At 50.6% G+C, this 21,266-nt stretch overlaps 1 protein-coding gene across 1 annotated transcript in view; it reads left to right on the top strand.

Moving 5' to 3' along the window:
• LOC138262216 (fatty acyl-CoA hydrolase precursor, medium chain-like) overlaps nt 1-21,266 on the top strand; it is a 283,496-nt gene that overhangs the window by 182,785 nt on the left and 79,445 nt on the right. The window contains exons 7-9 of the mRNA XM_069212060.1: nt 8,146-8,250; nt 19,778-19,918; nt 20,629-20,709. Of these exons, the coding sequence (XP_069068161.1) occupies nt 8,146-8,250; nt 19,778-19,918; nt 20,629-20,709 (327 nt within the window). The remainder of the gene's footprint in view (nt 1-8,145; nt 8,251-19,777; nt 19,919-20,628; nt 20,710-21,266) is intronic.

The following is a 21,266-nucleotide window of genomic DNA, read 5'->3' as shown; positions in this document are numbered from 1 at the left end:
TGTCCACACTTGGGAGGGAGCACCAGAGAAGTCCTGGAATGATGGCTTCCTCTGCCCTGGGCTACTGATGCCTCCCTCTCCCACTGTCCACACTTGGGAGGCAACACCAGAGAGGTCCTGCAATGACGACTTCCTCTGCCTTGGACCACTGATGCCTCCCTCTCACACTGTCCACACCTGGGAGGCAGCACCAGAGAAGTCCTGGAATGATGGCATCCTTTGCCCTGGACCACAGATGCCTCTGCCTCCTACTGTCTATATCTAGGAGACAGCATCAGAGAAGTCCTGCAATGATGGCTTCCTCTGCCCTGGGCCACTTATGCCTCCCCCTTCCTATGTCCACTCCTTGGAGGTGGTCACCAGAGAAGTCCTGCTATGATTGCATCCTCTGCCCTGTAACACCCATGCCCCAGCCTCCCACTGTCCTCTCCCTAGAGCCGGTACCAGAGAGCCTCAGCCTCCACAGTGGATGCTGCTCAACCACAGGAGGCAGGAAAGGCGGGCAGTGTCGGGGGAGGAGCTAGAGGACTTTGCCTGGTTACTTGAGGTTATAGTTAGGCATCTGGGGTTGTATCTAGGCATTTGCTGAGCCACCGTGTGTGACTATACCTTGGTTTACAATGGCAGCATTTGTGCACTCTGGCCATATCATGAAACCACTCCAGTTAATGTGGGTGTTACCTTAAAGATATTGAACTGTTTTAGAATGTTTCTTATATAAATTGATTCATTTTCAGTGTTTTGAGTTGCAATGTGTTACTTCCTATGACTTCACCCAGTCAGAGCCAATGTTCATGTGACATTAATTACTGCAAGCAGTCAGGGTCAAAGGTCATGGGATGGCCCTTGCTATGATGTCAACGGCCAGTGATTCTTCTTCTTTACTTGTGGTATTTTAGTGAATTGAGATCCTTGCACTGCAGGTCTCTATCTTTGTGCGGCTCCTAGTCCTCGGCATGGGGCAGGTGTCGCTCCTGCTGCACCAGAGAAGTAATATTACCTATAGTCATTCTTCACACTCATCTACAACATGCTCACCACATGGAGAGGGGGGTTCTTTAGGAATCAGGTGGCTGCCCTACAAGTGGTGAAACCTGAGCTTGGAGAAGAGCCATCTTATGCCCAGCAAACCCTCCTGCGGAGAGACCACCTCTGTCGGGTGACCATGAATCAGAACTGCCTGGAAAACCCATGCTCCTAATGATCCTCTGCATTAAATTTTGTCTATGGGGCACCCCCCATGAACTCAAATCGCTTGCTCAATTGGTCCCATTACAAGTACCAATCGATACACCTCTGCTTTGGAGGTTCAGGAGCTACCTCGGATTCCCACGGATTGAAGTTTCAGCATTGAAGTATCAAAGGAACAAGGAACCCAGAGAAATCAGTGAAACTGAAGGTGTGAACTATAGATGCAGGAGCAGTGGAACATTAACTATCTTGTCCACTTTATTCTGCACAATGCAACGTTTGACTCAAGTTCATAAAAATCCCCTGCTGCTGATCTCTTCCATCAGTTAAATTCAAGAAAGTCCACTAGGGGTTTCTCACCTGTAGAGCCCCCTCCTGCCCTTCACAGAACCCCCATGGACACTGTCATTGGAAGCATGGACCTTCCATCCCAGGGCCACTTCCATTGAGATGCTCAATCCATCCAGTCTTAGAATGATGGCCTGGCCCATGAAGGCAGGTGTAACTTGCAATGAAGAGGAACACAATTTAACTCCCAAATTTGTTGACTTCTTGGACTGATAACCCTTCTTCAACCCATTTCGGAGTGAGACATTCATCAGGAGCTCAGCATACTATAGGGACCACCAGCTAACCGAGTACACAGAAGCTAACTAAACTAAATAAAGTTAAATGTAAAAAAAATGACAAAGCAGTAACAAAAATCTAAAGATTTATCGTATTAAGAGAAACCCGTGGGCACGGTTAGAAATGATGCACTGAAGCATAATTCAATGCAATTCATATGAAACAACCTACAAATAAGTCCTCTCTCCTCAGGATAATCTGCAGCTTCCATCAAGACAGTTCAGGAGCTATCACTCACTTGGAAGATGAACAATGTCCACTTTAATTCTCCAAGATAATCGCCCTCTCCTTTTCCATTAGGCGAAAGAAAGGCACTCGAGGCACTGGAGATGGGTTGGGACAGCAGCACAGAGGTCACATCAACACTATAATACTGGAACATCTCACACCACCCATCCACCGGGCGACCCAAGCCCATCCATCGCAGCCTCCAGGCCCAATCTGGAGCTTCAAGCTTCACATCTAACCCATCGCTCTGGTACTAAAGAGGCAGAGAAAGACACCAAGATTAAATATACTGAATGTTCTCCAGAACTTTCATTGTAACCCACCACCATAAAAATAAAGAGAAAAAATGGCTGCCAGCTTCCCTTTCTGCACTCTGCTGATACATGGCCACATTTGACAGGAAATCCCTCAAATCCAAAGGCCACCACATAAGCATCTCGAAACAAGCCCATGTTCATCACCCAGCATCCTCACCAATCTTTCGAGCCATGCTTCAACCCACGGCAGCCCAGAGACATCTGAAGCTCACCACCCCCAAAAAACAACCACTGGCAACCTCCAAAAGAGCCCTGCTTTCCCTGGATGCACCAGGGTGTCAATGCATGCAGCCTCCATAACTGGAAACATTCTTAAGAATGGCAGCAAAGGGCAGCATACCCTGCTACCTATCCTGTCCATATCTCTGTAACCAATCGCACTGACAAACCATCAACCACCCACCAGCATCCAATACTGTGTCAGAAGAGTCCTACTGAATATTGCATTATATCACGCATTACTACTGTATAAGTTGCCTCCTTGTCATTTTTATCACCAATGGATATAGTACATAGGGCCACATCTAGGGTTTATCTGAGCGGGATCCCCATCCACACCTTGCCCCACCTCATTTAGAGATGGCCAAAGGACCACGGTTTCTGTGGTGGAAGTTCAGCTGGCTCTCCCACTGGAAACCCTTGACTGGTGATGCAGCCACCTCACAGCCAGTAAGTAGTCAATGTACTTGGGAAGGCCTGTCCTATCCAGGATGTTGTTCCAATGTACAGTTTTTTTTGTTCAAGACAGCCAAGAAAGGGTTGGTAGTCCCAATCAAGAAAAAAATGCAAACAACCCCTATATCTTGAAAGAAAATTCCCAGTGCATAGGGGTCATTCATTTTCTTTTTTTGTGTTCCAGAAACAAATCTTATTGCAGGAATTTGGCTAAACTCCCATGGCACCAGCGTGGTTAACTCTGCTGCCTTCAGAGCAGCCACCACATTGATATGGATCTCACAACATGGTGGGTAGTCGTCTGCCCACCTTAAGCCAAGCTTGGCCTTCAAACATGCCGCCAACATACAAGATCTAATCACAACTTCTGGCTGTTACAGAGACTTGAATCCCTGAAATCACATTCGAGTCATACGTCATGAGACAAGTAGCTATCACTAGCCTTTGCCATCCCACATAACTCTCATCTTGACATACCTTAAGAGGTTGCCATCAGTCCTCACCATGCACTTGGCAACATTCAAGTAATGGTGGCTGCTGACTTCAAGGGGGGGATTGTGGGCAAACTAGTTTTATTCTGAGGCTGTGGTTGCCAAAGGCTACCGGTTGGCCCTTTTGCTTTCTCTTCAGCGTACAGCATCGATCCCCTGTGGCTAGTAGGGTTGGCAATGGTCAACAAAGGCTGTTACAGGTTGGCACTGTCAAAGCCTTTTCATTGTCAAGAATCAACCTGGGTCTGAATGGTTCACAAACCTTTCAATAGTGATTTTCTAGGTCGGTTCTAGTGTTTTTCTTGGTTAGGCGCTGCTCGTTTGTTAGTTAGATCATGCCTTAGTGAAAGGTGGTTAAGTAGTAAAGGTAACGGTTGTTGAACCTCAATGAGATTTGTAACCGGTTTGTGTTGCATCAGCATTGGGCTCTGAGAGGATCTGCAGTCACTTGTTTCATTTCTCTCAGTTGCTCCCAAACAGTGTGACCAGCACGTTTGACACCAGCAGGGCAGAACTAACATCTGTCGAAGAGCATTGTGAACGCCTGGCTCTTGCATCTGTTGCTAGTGTTCCTCCAGTGTCTTTCTGAAGTATACAATAATCTCACTGAGGGCAACTAAGACTTTCAAGTAGATGCATGTTTGGTATTGATTTCTACAGGAGCCTCTGACACGTTGCATGCTTGTGGTGGCCACCAGGGATCAAGGGAACTTAAAGAAGCCTGTGGCCTTCTGAATGTTGTTTTTTCTTGGCCTTCTTTCTTTCATGTGAATCTGTTAATATTCACACTTCTTGATCCATGACTGAAAAGCAGCTGCTTCCAGCTCAACTATTGTTTCAACTTCTGTCTTCCATGTGAATGGAGGCTCTCTAGGAATGAGAGGCGGCATGTCACCGTGGACCTGCATGTGACTGATCAAGCTCTTAGAATGAGAGGGGACTATGTTCACCATGACTTGCATGTGAGAGATAGCTCTCTTAGAATGAGAGGGGGCTGTGTTCACCATGACCTGCATGTGAGCAATCGCTATCTTGGAATGAGAGCGGCCTATGTTAAACATGGACCTGCATATGAGCAATCGTTTTCTTAGAATAAGAGAGAGCTATGTTCACCTATGACCTGCATGGGAGTGATTGCTGTCTTAGACTGAAAGGGGACTATGTTCACCATGGACCTGCACATGGGCGATCGCTCTCTTACAAGGAGAAAGAGTGATGTCACCATAGACCTACATCTGAACGATGACTTTCTTAGAATTAGAGGGGAGGATGTCACCATGGACCTGCATGTGAGTGATCGCTTGCTTACAATGAGAGAGGGTGATGTTGCCATGGACCTGCATGGGAGTGATTGCTCTCTTAGAATGAGAGGGGGTTATGGTCACTATGACCTGCGTGTGAGTGATCGCTTTCTTAGAATGAGAGGTGTCTATGTTCACCATGGACCTGCATGTGTGTGATCGATCGCTTACAATGAGAGGGGGTATGTCCTCCATTACCTGCATATGAGTGATCGCTCTCTCAGAATGAGAGAGAGTGATGACACCATGGACCTGAATGTGAGCATTTACTCTCTTAGAAAGATAGGTGGCTATGTTCACCTTGGACCTGCATGGAAGTCATCGCTCTCTTAAAATGAGAAGGGGCAATGTCAACATGGACCTGCATGTGAGCAGTCACTCTCTTAGAATGAGAGGGCGATGTCACCATGCGCATGTCTGGGAGTGATCCCTCTCTTAGAATGAGAGGGAACTATGTTCAACATGGACCTGCATGTGAGCAATTGTTCTCGTAGAATGAGGGGGGTTATGTTCACCATGACCTGCATGTGAGTGATCGCTTTCTTAGAATGAGAGGGGGCTATGTTCACCATGGACCTGCATGTGCATGATCGATCTCTTTCAACGGGAGGGGGCTATGTTCTCCATGACCTGCATATGAGTGATCACTCTCTCAGAATGAGAGAGGGTGATGACACCATGGATCTAAATGTGAGCATTCACTCTCTTAGAATGACAGTTGGCTATGTTCACCTAGGACCTGCATGGGAGTGATCCCTCTCTTAGAATGAGAGGGGACTATGTTCACCATGGACCTGCATGTAAGCGATCACTCAGTTAGAATGAGAAGGGACTATATTCACCATGGATCTGCACGTGACCGAATCACTGTCTTAGAATGAGAGGGGCTATGTTCACCATGGATCTGCTTGTGAGCAATCACTGTCTTAGAAAGAGAGGGGGCTATGTTCCCCATCGATCTGCATGTGAGCAATAGCAATCTTTGAATGAGAGGGGGCGATGCTCACCCTGGACCTGCATGTGAGAAATAGCTCTCCTAGGATGAGAGGGGGCTATGTTTCCCATGACCTGCATGTGAGCAATCACTCTCTTAGAATGAGAGGCGAAAATGTTCACCATGGAACTGCATGTGAGCAATCACTCTCTTAGAATGAGAGTGCTCTATGTTCATCTAGCTCCAGCAGGGGAGGGATCGCTCTCTTAGAATGAGAGGGGGCTATGTTCACCTCGGACCTGCATGTGAGCGATTGTTCTCTTAGAATGAGAGGGGGCTATGTTCAAAATGACCTTCATGTGAGTAGTTGCTCTTGTGGAATGACAGGGGGCTATGATCACAATGACTTGTGTGTGAGCAATCACTCTCTTCCAATGAGAGTGGGGTATGTTCACCATGGACCTGCATGTGAGCGATCTCTTTCTTAGAAGGACAGAGGGTGATGTCGCCATGGACCTATATGAGTGATCGCTTTCTTAGAATGTGAGAGGTTGATGTCACCATGGACCTGCATGGGAGTGATCGCTCTCTTAGAATGAGGGGGGCTATGTTCTCCATGGACCTGCATGTGAGCGATGTTCTCTTAGAATGAGAGGGGGCTATGTACACTTCAGATCTGGATGGGAGTGATCGCTCTCTTAAAAGGGGTAGGGCTATGTTCTTAATGGACCTGCATGTGAGTGGTCACTCTCTTAAAATGAGAGAGGGTGATGTCGCCATGGACCTGTTTGTGAGTGAACGCTTTCTTAGAATGTGAGAGGGCAAAGTCATCATGGACCTGCATGGGAGTGATCACTCTCTTAGAATGAAAGGACGATATGTTCACTATGGCCTACATGTGAGTGATCGCTTTCTTAGAATGAGAAAGGGCTATGTTCCCCATGACCTGCATGTGAGTGATCACTCTCTTAGAATGAGAGAGGGTGATGTCATCATGGACCTGCATTTGAGCGGCCACTCTTTTACAATGAGAGGCAGCTATGTTCACCACGGACCTGCATGTGAGAAATTGTTCTCATAGCAGGATAGGGGGCTATGTTCACCATGGACCTGCATGTTAGCGATCATTCTCTTAGAATGAGAGGCGGCTATGTTCACCATGGATCAGCATGTGAGCAATCACTGTCTTAGAATGAGAGAGGCTATGTTCACCATGGACCTGCATGTGAGCGAGCACTCTCTTAAAATGAGAGGGGGCTATGTTCAGCTCTGACATACATAGGAGTGATCGCTCCCTTAGAATGAGAGGAGGCTATTTTCACCATGGTCCTGCATGTCAGCAATTGTTCTCTTAGAATGATAGGGGGCTGTGTTCACAATGGACCTGCATGTGTGCGATTGTTCTCTTAGAATGAGAGGGAGCTGTGTTCACCATGTACATGACTGGGAGTGATCATTCACTTTGAATGAGAGGGGGCTACGTTCACCATGTACTGCATGTGAGTGATCATCCTCTTAGAATGGGAGGGAGCTATGTTCACCATGAAATGTTTGTGAATAGGAGGATGCTTTATTTACCTTAGACCTGCATGTGAGCGATCGCTCTCTTAGAATGAAAGGGGGTGATGTTCCCCTGGCTCCCTATCTTTAAATGAGGGGGAGCATGTGCTCAACATGGACCTGCATGTTTAGCAATCACTTTATTATAATAAGAAGGGGCAATGTCACCTAGGCCCTGCATGTGAGAAATCACTCTCTTAGAATGAGAGGCGGCTATATTCACCTTGGACCTGCATGTCAGCAATCGCTCTTTTAGAATGAGAGCTAGGCTTCTTTGCTTGTCGGACCTGGATGGGCGTACCCTATGCCTATGTCAGCTCTTTGAGTGAGAGCAGGGCCTGTTCTCTTGTTTTGGGACCTGCAAGTGAGTGCCTGCTCCACCATACTGATCAAGGTTTGGGTCCATCTAGAGCTTGCATGAACCATCCTGACTCCTCAGTATTTGGATGAAGCCAAGGCTGCTTGGGGAGGCGAGATTTCATGAGTGGTGGTAACCAGACCTCTGAGGCAAGAATGGCTGGTAGCACTTGGGTACAGGTTTAGGGCTGCAGACGGATACGTTCTCCTTGAATATAGTCTAGGGGCCATGGACAGCATAGTGCATAAAGGCAAGGTATTCAGCAAGCTTGTGAGTTGCACAGTCAGTGGTGGACTGGCTTAGCATTTGTGAGAAGGGCAGATACCCTACAAAGCCACATGCAGCCCTAGAAAGTGGTAACAATGTAAATTGTGAACATACTCAATCATCTGTCAAGGAAAGGTGTTTTGGGTATACGCCCTCAAAATTTACATTTGTTCTCACTTTTGTCACATGTCAACAGAAAATTGCTAATATATCAGGCTGTGAGAGCATGAACTCTGCCTCCATCGTGGAGTGTTTAAGGAAGAAACCCGAGGCGCATTTTCTGGACCTTCAGACACGAGAGGTATGTGTTGTGTTGCTTTAGCTCTGGCTTCTCCAACGAGCAGCTCTTGAGCTACCGGTAGCTCTTCTGCTGCCTGTAAGTAGGTCTCCTGTGTGCAATCCAGTGAACGAAATTAGAGGCTTTTGCTTGGTTAAGTTAAAATGTGTATACTAAAACTGAAAAGTGTAATCATGACGAAAATGTTTGTATTTTCAGAATTCATATGCTGATGTTTGAGGAAAAGTAGCTGAATTTCCAAAATATATTTAAAGATGATATTTGAGTGATCAATATTAAATGATGCTGGGGAGACTTATTACCATTATTAACTTAGCGCAAGGGACTTTTCAGCCATGGCTGTTATGTGTTACTCATGTAGAGGCATTCCACATTGATAAAGGATTTTTTTGAATTACTGTTGTACCCATGGCTGATGCACCTTCAGTGATTACTGCTGAAAATCTTGCATATGGTGGCCACTAATTTAATCTTGTCGTATGTGGTTACTATTACATATCTAATGATATTAGTAGCTCGGCAGAAGTTTTACTGAACATAAGTAGCTCTTATTACAGAAAAGGTTGGAGATCACTGTTCTAGCTGGATCAGAGATCCCGATGAGGAAACAATTGTAGTCGCTGGCTCAGCCTGGGCAAGTTGAAAAAATGGTTAGCCAGCATTCGCAACCATCTGAGCGATTTGGGGAGAGTGCTTTCCAGTATGAACCTTGGTGCCTGCTTAAATCTGTCAGAACTTCATCTCAAATTACAAATTTCAATGGAAGGTTAGGAAGTCCTGGGGGTTGTAAATGTGTGTCAAAGACAGAGCCCTGATTAAGTTAAAGCCTCAAAGAGAGGAATGCTGCAGAAAGAAGTGAGAAGTGTTTGTGGAAATGGAGTCTGGGGTAATCCTGTCTCCTAAACACTTATTGGCTGTGTTACCTACTGAATATATCACCTTTGATGTGTTTTGTTGATTAGTAAAGACTCCTAGTTGGACATTGCTACTTGACGTAACATTACCACGTCCACCTCAGGTCTACGGGTCACTCCTGTGGTTGTTACTTTTCATGTAAGTTAATGACAGGCCCACCCTGTAGGTCTGTGCCCAGGCCCTCGTGATGCAATGATTCACCCGCGTTTACTCTACTAAAACAAGTACCCCCAAGATGCACCACATTACCATGTGGAAGAGTATTCATTTCATGTCTCCTCCTCTGGAAGGCACACATTGGGGGTGATTCTGACCTCAGCGGTAAAATGCCCTTACCGCCGGTCAGAAGACCGCCATAACACCGCCGCGGTCAACCGCCACGGTCATTCTGACCCACAACGGCCAAACCTCCAAAAATCCGTCCTCCACTGCAGCCCGCCACATCGGCGGGCAGCGATAAACTGGAGATGACCAAACCTCCACCGTCACGCCAACAGAAATACGCCCATGCCATTACGACCCACGAATCCACACGGCGGTCATTCAAACGCGGTATTCCATTGGCGCTACACACCACCGCGGTCAGAATACACACACATCACCAAAACACAGCCACATTGGACAATTTGAAAAACACACACCTGATACACATACACACACCACTCCCACACAATCAACCAACTATAAAACACACACCCACATCACCCACAAACCCCTGCGACCCCAAATACTGAGAGAAGGAGAGAGAGACACAGCAGACAATCCAAAGCAAGACACACTGAGGCACACTACACCATCACACACACCCCATAGTAGCACAAAGCACCACTCACCAACACACTCCTCATCACATACACCACCCCACACCTCACCCACACCACCCCATGGCACCCCAAAGGCATCCACGATTTTCGGACCAAGAACTCCGGGTCATGGTGGAGGAAATCCTAAGAGAGGAACCCCAGCTCTTCGGCTCGCAGGTGCAGCACACCAGTATAGCCAGGAAGGCGGAGCTATGGCAGCGGATCGTGGACAGGGTCAACGCGGTGGGACAGCATCCCAGGAATAGGGAGGACATCCGCAAAAGATGGAACGACCTACGGGGGAAGGTCCGGTCGATGGTCTCCAGGCACAACATCGCGGTCCAGAAGACTGGCGGCGGACCCCCACCCACCCCTCCCGAATTTACATTGTGGGAGCAAGAGGTCTTGACCATCCTGCATCCTCAGGGCCTCGCAGGAGTAGCCGGAGGAATGGACTCTGGTAAGTCCCATCTCAACTACTATATCCCCCACACCCCACCAGCATGCCAACCCACACCCCCACCCTCACCCCCAACCCCCCAGCACACATCCTTCCTGACAATGTCTCACCAGCACAACCCACCCATCCCAACACCAACTCCTGCATGCCAACACAAACCATGGGCACCCATCACCTAAGCATGACCACTGCACTAACCCCTCCCCCCCACTAAATACCCTCACAACACCTCCCTCCAGGGAATGCCTGCACTGGGGGACAAGGGCACCCACAACACGCATGCTATTGCACACACAGAAACAATAACCAAACTCTCTTACCCCATGCAGGACCCGAACGACAACACACCAGCCAGGAGGGTCCAGAAGTGTCCATCCCACCCCCGGAACAGGCCCACACTGAGGATAGCAGCTCTGTCGACAGTGAACCTGATGACCAGCCCGGACCATCGGGGACCTCTGGGCAGTCGGTTCCCCTCAGGCAGCCACAGGCCACACCAGACCCGACCCCCTCTGCCGACACCAGCACAGCTCCCACCCAGCGGGCCCATGCCTCTGTCTCTAGGACAGCTCAATCAGCGGTGTGTCTGCCACTACAGGGCACCCAGGCTAACCCGACACCCCAACAACAACAGGGACCTGGGGGCAGTGGGAGCGGGCACACCGGCCAGGGGACAGAGGCCGGGGGAAACCGGGCAGCTCGGAGGGCTGCTGTGCGACAGGGGGGGGAGGAGAGGCCCAGGGAACCCACTCTCCAAGAGGCCCTCACCACCCTCATGGGGGCCTACCACCACTCCCAAGAAACGATGGCGACGGTACTGGCCAGGTTCACTGAGATCCAGGCACAGCAGGAGGAACGCTACATGGGGTTCAGGGAGGAGCTGAGAATCATCGGGACCGCAATGGGGACCATCGTCCTGGCCCTCCACAGGATAGAGGACGCGTTGCGGGACCATGGTGCACCACACAGGGCCCCTGTCACTAGGCCGGACCAGGAACAGCCTACCACCACCGCCGGCGCTAGTGGACAGGAGGTCCCAATACCTCGACAGCCCCCCAGAACCCCACCTCCTGCTGAAGAACAACCACCCCGTAAGAGGAGCCTGAGACCAAAGAAAAAGACAGAGTAGGATGTCAAGACCCCCGCCAGCAGGACATACCCCCTCAAGTCTTCCCACTGTCCCACATTGCCACCCTGTCCAACCATGAACTGCCTATGCTCCATCCTTCCACAGGCAAAAGAACAATGCACCTGTGAGACTGAGAACTGGACTCTGCCATGGATACTCCTCCACCCCCACCCATCACCCTTAGAATCACATGTACCGGTATCTAGCACTGTAAATAAATCACATTTTGCACACAAACCTGTTTTGAGTCATGCTGTATTATTAACAAAGGGATAACATATTACTGTTCAATTTCTGTTCTGTCAATTAGTCATGACAACATACCAATGTCAATACGCTGTATTTCATGGGCGAACCAAGCAGAAGTCAGGTACTTAGTCAGACAGCACTGAGAAGGGAAGGGAAAGGCATAAATTAATAAAAAACATCTGTGGGGAACTACAGAAAGTACAGATGCAGGAGGCTAGAAGCAATTGTGAAATGGCGTGGGTGATTCTTACCTGGGTGTTACTGGAAATACTGTTGTATCACTCTGTCCCTATTGTCTGTGTCGTCCTCAGAGTCTTCCTCCTCTTCACTCTCCACAGGCTCCACGGCTTCTACAACACCACCATCTGGACCATCCTCCTGCAGGAAAGGCACCTGGCGTCGCAAAGCCAGGTTGTGAAGCATACAGCACGCCACGATGATATGGCACACCTTCTTTGGTGAGTACATTAGGGATCCACCAGTCATATGCAGGCACCTAAACCTGGCCTTCAGGAGGCCAAAGGATCGCTCAATCACCCTCCTTGTACGCCCATGGGCCTCATTGTAGCGTTCCTCTGCCCTTGTCCGGGGATTCCTTACTGGGGTCAGTAGCCACGGCAGGTTGGGGTAACCAGAGTCACCTATTAGCCACACACGTTGTCTCTGTAGCTGCTCCATCACATAGGGGATGCTGCTATTTCGCATAACATACGCGTCATGCACTGACCCAGGGAACTTGGCATTTACATGGGAGATGTACTGGTCAGCCAAACAGACCACCTGGACATTCATCGAATGATAATTCTTTCTGTTTCGGTACACCTGCTCATCGTCTTTTGGGGGTACCAAAGCCACGTGGGTCCCATCAATGGCACCAATGATGTTGGGGATATGTCCAAGAGCATAGAAATCACCCTTCACTGTGGGCAAGTCACCCTCCTCGGGGAAAATGATGTAGCTCCGCATGAGTTTCATCAGGGCAGACAACACTCTGCTCAAAATCTTTGAAAACATAGGCTGAGACATTCCAGATGACATGGCCACTGTGGTCTGGAATGACCCACTGGCCAAAAAAGGGAGGACTGACAAAACCTGCACCAGAGGGGGAATCCCTGTGGGTTGGCGGATGGGGGACATCAGGGCTGGCTCCAGCTGGGCACACAGTTCATGGATAGTGGCACGGTCAAGTCGGTATCGAAGGATTATATGGCGTTCTTCCATTGTCGACAGGTCCACCAGCGGTCGGTACACGCGAGGATTCCTCCTTCTCATCCCAAGTCCCAGCGGACGGTGCCTAGGAAGGACAACATGGAGCACAGAGTCAGCCAAACCACAGGTACGTACAGACAGCTTGCACAGTTAAAGAATGGCAATGGGTTGAAAGGCGTGTATGTGTGGCAATGCAAGGCCTAGGCCTGTGTGTCGCAGTCAAAATTAAGCCATGTGGGCCCTTGAAATGGCGGCTGCCTGACCTGTGAAGTGGGACAATGGGATGTGAGGTCACTGCGCTGGCGGGGCACACCGTGGCGGTAGGCGGTCGAAGACCGCGGCGCAAAGCCGCATTGGTTAACATTGAAGCCTATGGGTTTCAGGAGCCAATAACGAAGTGCGCCGGCGGTCGCGGTACGCACCGCCGCGGTACGCACCGCCGCGGACGTGACCGCCATTTTCTATCTGCTTAATCACTCGAGACCTGATCATCCACAGGAGAGGACCTATACTGCAAGTGCTGCTGTGACCTCGGTCTGGAAGATACAATGGCTGCTGTGACTGGGGAAAGGGCCCCTGCCTTCACGTCTGAAGAATTGGACAAGCTCGTGGATGGGGTCCTCCCCCAGTATGCGCTACTCTACGGTCCTCCAGACCAACAAGTGAGTACCCCGGGTGCTAATGGAATGGGCTATGCCTGTGTGGATTGGGGTGGATGTAAGTTGGTGGGGTGGGGGGCGAATGAGGAGTGCAACGCCCGACAGATGAGAGCATGTGCCATATGGCAAAGTGGGTGGGGGGGGGCCAATTACATCTAACATGCAGGCCATTGATGATTTCCTCCTTTCCACCCTGTACATGTCTAATAGGTCAGCGCCCATCAGAAGATCGAGATTTGGCGTGCCATCGCCAAGGAAGTCCGGACCTTTGGGGTCCACAACAGACGGGGCACCCACTGCCGCAAGAGGTGGGAGGACATCCGCCGCGGAACAAGGAAGACCGCAGAAACACTGCTGGGGATGGCCTCCCAACCTAGGAGGGGTGCCAGTCGCACCATGACCCCCCTGATGTCCCGGATCCTGGCGGTGGCCTACCCTGAATTGGATGGGCGCTTTAAGACATCACAGCAGACACAAGGGGGTGAGTAACAGCACATTCTCCTATCTTTCTGCGCAGTGGAGGCGTCTGGGTGGGGGAGGAGGGCTGTGGGTGACATTAGGCCAGGGCGCTTTCTGTAGTGTAGTCCTCTCCCTTAGGCATGGCCCTGTGCCCCCGGCCCCCACCTCTGTAGGGTGACAAGTACAGCCATTGAAGGTCCAGCATCTCCCATGTGCGCGTTTGACGTCTCTTGGCCTGTTGTCTTAGTCAGTAGTATTGAGTAGTGTACCCTGAATGCGCGGCTTAGTGCATTAGGCACCTGTGTCTGTCCTCTCCGCCAACGGTGTTGACATTGCATGCACTCAACCTGGTCTTCTTTTTTCTCCCCCCACCCTTTCTCTTCATCTTCTTGTGCATGTGTGCATTAGCATCATCAGGCGGAGGAGATATGGCATCGGAGCACGAGGGAGCTGCAGGACACAAGGCCCCGGTGGGACCAGGAACAGACACCGAGGGCACCAGTGATCCAGAGGGCGAGGGGAGCACCACGACGGGGACCACTGGTGAGAGCAGCGAAAGCGACACGTCCTCGGATGGGAGCTCCCTAGGGGTGGCGGCAACATCCGTGCCCCCCGCCTCTACAGGTACAGCCGCCACCCAGCGCACCAGCCCCGCCCTCCCAGCAGCCCCTCAGTCTTCGCTCCGTGCCGGTTCGCCCAGGAAGGCGCGCGTCTCCTTCGCCCCAGGCACCTCAGCCCCTGCCCCTGTTGCCCCTGCTGCCCTCAGTGCGGAGCTCATTGACCTGGTAAGGACGCTCATTGTTGGGCAGACGACCCTTCTGAATGCCATCCAGGGTGTGCAAAGGGAGGTGCAACAGAGCAATGCGTACCTGGAGGGCATTCATTCGGGTCAGGCTGCCCATCAACGAGCGTTCACTGCTCTGGCCTCAGCACTGACGGCAGCCATTGTCCCTGTTTCCAGCCTCCCTCTTCTGACTGCCTCCAGCCTGTCTCTGTCTCCTGTTCCTCAGCCTATCCCATCCACACCATCAGACCAGCCTGCACACACCTCAACACCCAAGAGCAGCTCATCCAAACACAAGCACCACAGATCCCGCAAACACTCACCCGAGCAACACCAAGATGCAGACATGCCAACAGCCACTGCCACCCCTGTGTCCCCCTCCTCCTCGTCTCCCTCCTCCCTCCCTGTGACATCTACACTCACACCTGCATGCACCCCAACATCAGCCAGTGCTTCCATCACCACCTCACCCTCCAGTACAGTCCACACTCGTGCAGTCACCACCCCCACTGCCATGTACACGTCCCCTGTGTCCTCTCCCACTGTGTCTGTCACCCCCTCTTCCAAGACACACAAACGCAGGCAGCCACCCACCCAACAGCCATCCACCTCACGACAGCCTACAGCACCAGCACCTTCACCCAATGACAGCACACCTGACTCTCCTACAACCACCTCCTCTACCTCCACTTCCATCTCCACTTCTCCTACCCTTTACCTTGGCCCTAAAAAACTTTTCCTGGCTAACCTTCACCTCTTTCCCCCCGATGACCTCCCCCATCCATCTTCAAAGAGTCCCAAGAGCACCGCAGCCACCACCAGCCCAGCTTCGGGTGTCACTGTTGTGCCTGGGTTCTGGAGCCCACCCTTTGCCAGCAGTGACACATCGATCAGCAGCAAGGACACGTCCAGCCCCCCCCCGGCAAGAGGACCCGCAAAACCAAGGACCGCCGTGCGAGGACCGACAGGGCTGCCCCCAAGGAGCAATGTGCGGCCACTTCACCACCCACACCATCTGGGGGAGGCAAGGGCCCGAGAGCCCCATCAAAGGAGCGGAAGGGCAGCAGGAGCGCGGAGAAGGTGGACCCCACATGCCACATCCCAGCTGGGAAGGAGGACACTAAGGAGGCCAGGAGTCCGTCCCCGAAGGGTCCAGAAACGTCACGGTCCGAGGGCGACTGAACAGGGAGTCCAGGCCAGGTCTGGCTCCCTTGACCTGCTGGATGGGCACCGCTGAACAGGGCCCGCGGTGCAGAAGAGCACCGCTGAACAGGGCCCCGCCGTGGAGATAGGCACCGCTGAACAGGGCCCGCGGTGCGGAAGAGTACCGCTGAACAGGGCCCCGCCGTGGAGATAGGCACCGCTGAACAGGGCCCGCGGTGCAGAAGAGTACCGCTGAACAGGGCCCCGCCGTGGAGATAGGCACCGCTGAACAGGGCCCGCGGTGCAGAAGAGTACCGCTGAACAGGGCCCCGCCGTGGAGATAGGCACCGCTGAACAGGGCCCGCGGTGCAGAAGAGCACCGCTGAACAGGGCCCCGCCGTGGAGATAGGCACCGCTGAACAGGGCCCGCGGTGCAGAAGAGCACCGCTGAACAGGGCCCCGCCGTGGAGATAGGCACCGTTGAACAGGGCCCGCGGTGCAGAAGAGCACCGCTGAACAGGGCCCCGCCGTGGAGATAGGCACCGCTGAACAGGGCCCGCGGTGCAGAAGAGCACCGCTGAACAGGGCCCCGCCGTCTCATGCACCGCTCCGCTGGGCCCTTCCTGTCAAGCACCGCTCCGCTGGGCCCTTCCTGTCAAGCACCGCTCCGCTGGGCCCCGCCGTCTCAAGCACCGCTCCGCTGGGCCCCGCCGTCTCAAGCACCGCTCCGCTGGGCCCTTCCTCTCAAGCACCGCTCCGCTGGGCCCTTCCTCTCAAGCACCGCTCCGCTGGGCCCTTCCTCTCAAGCACCGCTCCGCTAGGCCCTTCCTCTCAAGCACCGCTCCGCTGGGCCCCGCCGTCTCAAGCACCGCTCCGCTGGGCCCTTCCTCTCAAGCACCGCTCCGCTGGGCCCCGCCGTATCAAGCACCGCTGAACAGGGCACCGCCGTCTCAAGCACCGTTGATGGTTCATTGTGCCCACCATGCCTCCTCCTTGACCAGTGGAGACTGTCATCCACCTGATGGACTGTGGCTTTGCACTCCCCAGGATGGTCCAGTGGGCAGCCCACCCACTGTAGAGACATTGAGAGACTGTGGCTTTGCACTCCCCAGGATGGTCCAGTGGGCAATCCACCCACTGCAGAGACTTGAGAGACTGTGGCTTTGCACTCCCCAGGATGGCCCAGTGGGCAGCCCACCCACTGTAGAGACATTGAGAGACTGTGGCTTTGCACTCCCCAGGATGGTCCCGTGGGCATGGTGGCTCCTCGTGGATCTGGCGTCGTGGACTCATGTGGCTGTGGTGCCCCCCCCTTCCCTTCCCCCTGAGGTGCCTGTAGTTTTTACATCTGATGCCCCTGCAGTGTTCTCTCCAAAGGACTCAGGTCTCCTGTGTGGGCTTTGCCCTTGTTTCTCAAGACTTTGGCCCACGGACATGCTGAATTCGTAGAATGTGCAGGACTTGGTACTTCAGTTATACAGTGATGTGTATGTCATTTGTTTTGTTGTGGATATCTTTCATGGTTGTACGCTAATTTTCTGGAGCTTTTTGGTACATAAATATTTATTCAAAATATGATTATGTCCTAGCATTTTTCAGGGGTGTTTGGGTGGTGTCACTGTGACTTGGTGCTCTGCATTGGTGAGTACATGATTGGGGGGGGGGGGGGTCGCATATGTGTGTGCCCGTAACCTTTCGTCCTCCCCCTCCCGTGTGTCGTAGGTGCAGTACTCACCGTTGTCGTCTGCGCCGGACTTCGTACTCGTGGTAGATGAGAAGGTAGACGAGAGCAGGTAGGATGTTTAATTCGGGTTCCATGCTGTCCTCCGTACTCGTGGAGTGTGTTTTGGTGAGCGTTTTCCCGTTCGTAGTCTGTTTCCGCCGTGTTTTTATCGGCGGTGCTCCCGCCCCGGAAAAGGTGGCGGATTGGTGAGTTATGATAGTGTGGGCGGTACATTGTCTGCCGCCTGCCTGTTGGCGGTGACCGCCGCGCTGTTTGTCTGTACCGCCGCGGCGGTCGGAGTGTTAAGTTGGCGGGCTGTGTTGGCGGTTCCCGCCAGGGTCAGAATTCCATTTTTTGGACCGCCAGCCTGTTGGCGGGTTGGCCGCCACTTTAACACCGACCGCCAGGGTTAGAATCACCCCCATTGTCTTTTCAGCTAAAATTACTATTCATGCTAGGACTGATAATCTCATACTTCAGTTGGTGAAGTCAAAGCTTCCATATCCCTGGTACAAAGAGCTATTGGCTAAAACATCAACCACCGCCTCAGGAGGCACAGGTGACACTGGCCTACTTGGCAGCTATGAAAAGCCCTGTGTACAGATCTCTGCAGTGAGTGTTTTGAAGGACAGGTTTATTTGCTAAAACTGAAACAAATGGTTTATTTTGCTTCCTGACTAGACAAACTGAAGCTACTGGTGAAGGCAAGTAGGCTAGCAAGTAGCAGGAGGTGGAGTGACCATGCACTGCAGTTTACAGACACTTTCAGCAGCTATCACAGACCTCTACAACTGGACCACCAGCAGAATGCTCAGCAAAGACATAAACTAGTTAGGTGATTTCGGTTTGGACCAAATCAGTTTGCCACGTGCCCTATTGACAGCAGTGAGGCTAAATCCTTTGTAGTTCAAGACTAATGTTATAACAATGAAATGTGTAACCAAAGGCTGAGGTCTCTTGAGGTCCTGACAATGAAACATGTTAATCAATGGCTGAAGTCCTGATATTACAGTGAAACTTATTAATCAATGACTGAAGTCCTGATATTCATCCGTATAACGCATAACTGACATCTTGACAATGAACCAGTGTCTGACACCCTGATGACTCTGCTGTGGAACCAGTTACAAAGGGTCTGAAAGTTAAACAGTTGCAGGTGTCCTTCCAGTGTAGCATATATAACCAGTGGCGGAGGTCCTAACAAGACAAAATTGCAACCAAGCGCTCCTAATATACTGTGCAGATGAACTAATGCACTTCTGAATCAAAGTCTGTGATAAATCATTGTTACCTGGAATTATCACTCACATTGATTTTTAATAAATGCTTTTAAACCAATAGGTCACTGCTTGCCCAACCCCGGATATTCCCCTCAGACTGTACCACCTCGAGGCACCTGTCCAACCGCTTTCCAAATTCTCAAACCTCTTACTGACACTCACTGGATATCTGTTTCTATAACCACCTCCCTCCAACCCACAGTGCTGATCACCTCTTCATGGAGCATGCTAGGAGCCTTAGGTCGGTAAACGGCTTCCGCGTGCCAAAGTTCAGCTGCATATCTTGCTCGGTGTGAGCCGCATGACTGGAATCTAAGGGCCTAAATTTAGACCTCAGCGGACAAGTTACTCTGCCACAACGGTGACGAGTATCCCGTCCACCGAAATCTAAATCCCATTATATCCAATGGGATTTAGATTTCAGCGGACGGGATATCCTTCACCGTTTTGATGGAGTAACCTGTTGGCGAGTTCTACATCAGCCCCTTAGTCCTGCAGGAACATTATGTAGGGTCTCAATCTCAGACTGTGACCACAAACAGAGCAGTCTGTGATCAGGGACTTTCCATTTGTCTACCTTTGACTGTGACTTTGCCTCAGACCCAGAACTGACATTGTGCTCCCTCATAAGCAACACCTTTGAAGGCTCAAGTAGATGATGTATTGTGTTAGGTAAGATGTCAGGAAATAATGACACCTGATTATCCCTCCCCACAGAAGAAAATATTTGTTCTTGGAGTTGTAGACGGCTACTTCCTGTTAAAGAGTCCTGAGAAGCTCCTGAAAGCAAAGCAAATTAATCCGCTTCCACATCTGCTTGGATGCAACAACAATGAGTTTGGGTGGATTATACCGAACGTAAGACCTTCTGCTTGCAATGAGTGATAGAATCTCTATCCTGCCCCTGCTTAGATTTCCAGGGGCTGGCTCATAAGTTTCCTTCCTTCTCCACATGGTTGCATTGCATGTTTCATCTCATGATATTCAACCCTTCACATAGAATTAATTGCATGTTACATCTCATGAGATCCAACCCTCTACACAGTGTGCATAACATGCTTCATTTCATGAGATGCAGCCCTCCACAGGGTATGCATTGCATGTCTCAACTCAAAAGATCCAACACAACACACTCTATGCATTGCATGTTTCATCTCATAAGATCCAACCCTCCACATGGTATGTGTTGTATGTTTTATCTCATGGGATCCAAATCTCCACATGGTGTGCGTTGCATGTTACATCTCATGAGATTCAACCCTCCACACAATATGCATTGTATGTTACATCTCATGAGATCCAATCCTCTATAAAGAATACATTGCATATTAATTTCCATGAGATTAACACTCCACACGGTATGCATTGCATAGTTCATCTTATGAGATTCAACCCTCCATATGGTGTGCATCGCATGTTTCAGCTCATGAGATACATCTCTCCACACAGTATGCTTTGCATGTTTCCTCTCATGAGATCCAGTAAATTGACCAAAAGAAAGTTTAGTAAACAAGGAAAGCTGAGCTCAATTAGTTGTGTCTTATTATTTGCATCTTTTTATCCTGCAGGTAATGAATCTGACATATTTACGGAATGGGTTGGATGAGAAGAAGGTAGACATGGCAATGAATGCAGTTGGTGTATTGCTGGTAAGTGCTCCCATCCTTTGGAAATCAATATCCTTGAAATGGTCTATGGATTTTATGTTCTCAAAGTTTGTGTCCCTTTCTTTTTAATTTTATAAAACAGGTACATTACTAAGACATTAGACATACATTACATTGTGAGTTGACCTACTGTTTGTGCATAGAATTCTCTTGGTATAAACAGTGAAGAAACATCTGCCAGCACTACCCCATTAGGGAAACAAAAAGATGCATTTTAATGACAGAAAAGGAACTGACATTATCAACGTCCAGTTTGTAGCTTGGTGTCCAGCGATTCATTAAACCAAGTCCAGGTTAGCTGGTGTTTCTACTAGGAAGAATGTAGGTCTCTTTCCCACCACCAAACATTCCAAGGGACTTCTAGCTCAAAATAGCTGCAGGGTCTTCAGTCCTGGTGAGTAGGCCTTATGGAGGCCCCTTCTAGGTGATAGTTCATCAGGGTCCAGAGAGAGCTGTGAAGTCTCTAGTCATTTCTGTTCGTTTTTGTGTCAGCTTTTCCATTGCCAGGATCTGCTGTAGGCTGGAATGCATTGAATATC

Source organism: Pleurodeles waltl, chromosome 10 (assembly GCF_031143425.1).
Source record: "Pleurodeles waltl isolate 20211129_DDA chromosome 10, aPleWal1.hap1.20221129, whole genome shotgun sequence".
Taxonomy (NCBI): domain Eukaryota; kingdom Metazoa; phylum Chordata; class Amphibia; order Caudata; family Salamandridae; genus Pleurodeles; species Pleurodeles waltl.
Note: the sequence above shows the minus strand (reverse complement) of the source record. Positions and strands in the feature narration are given on the sequence as shown.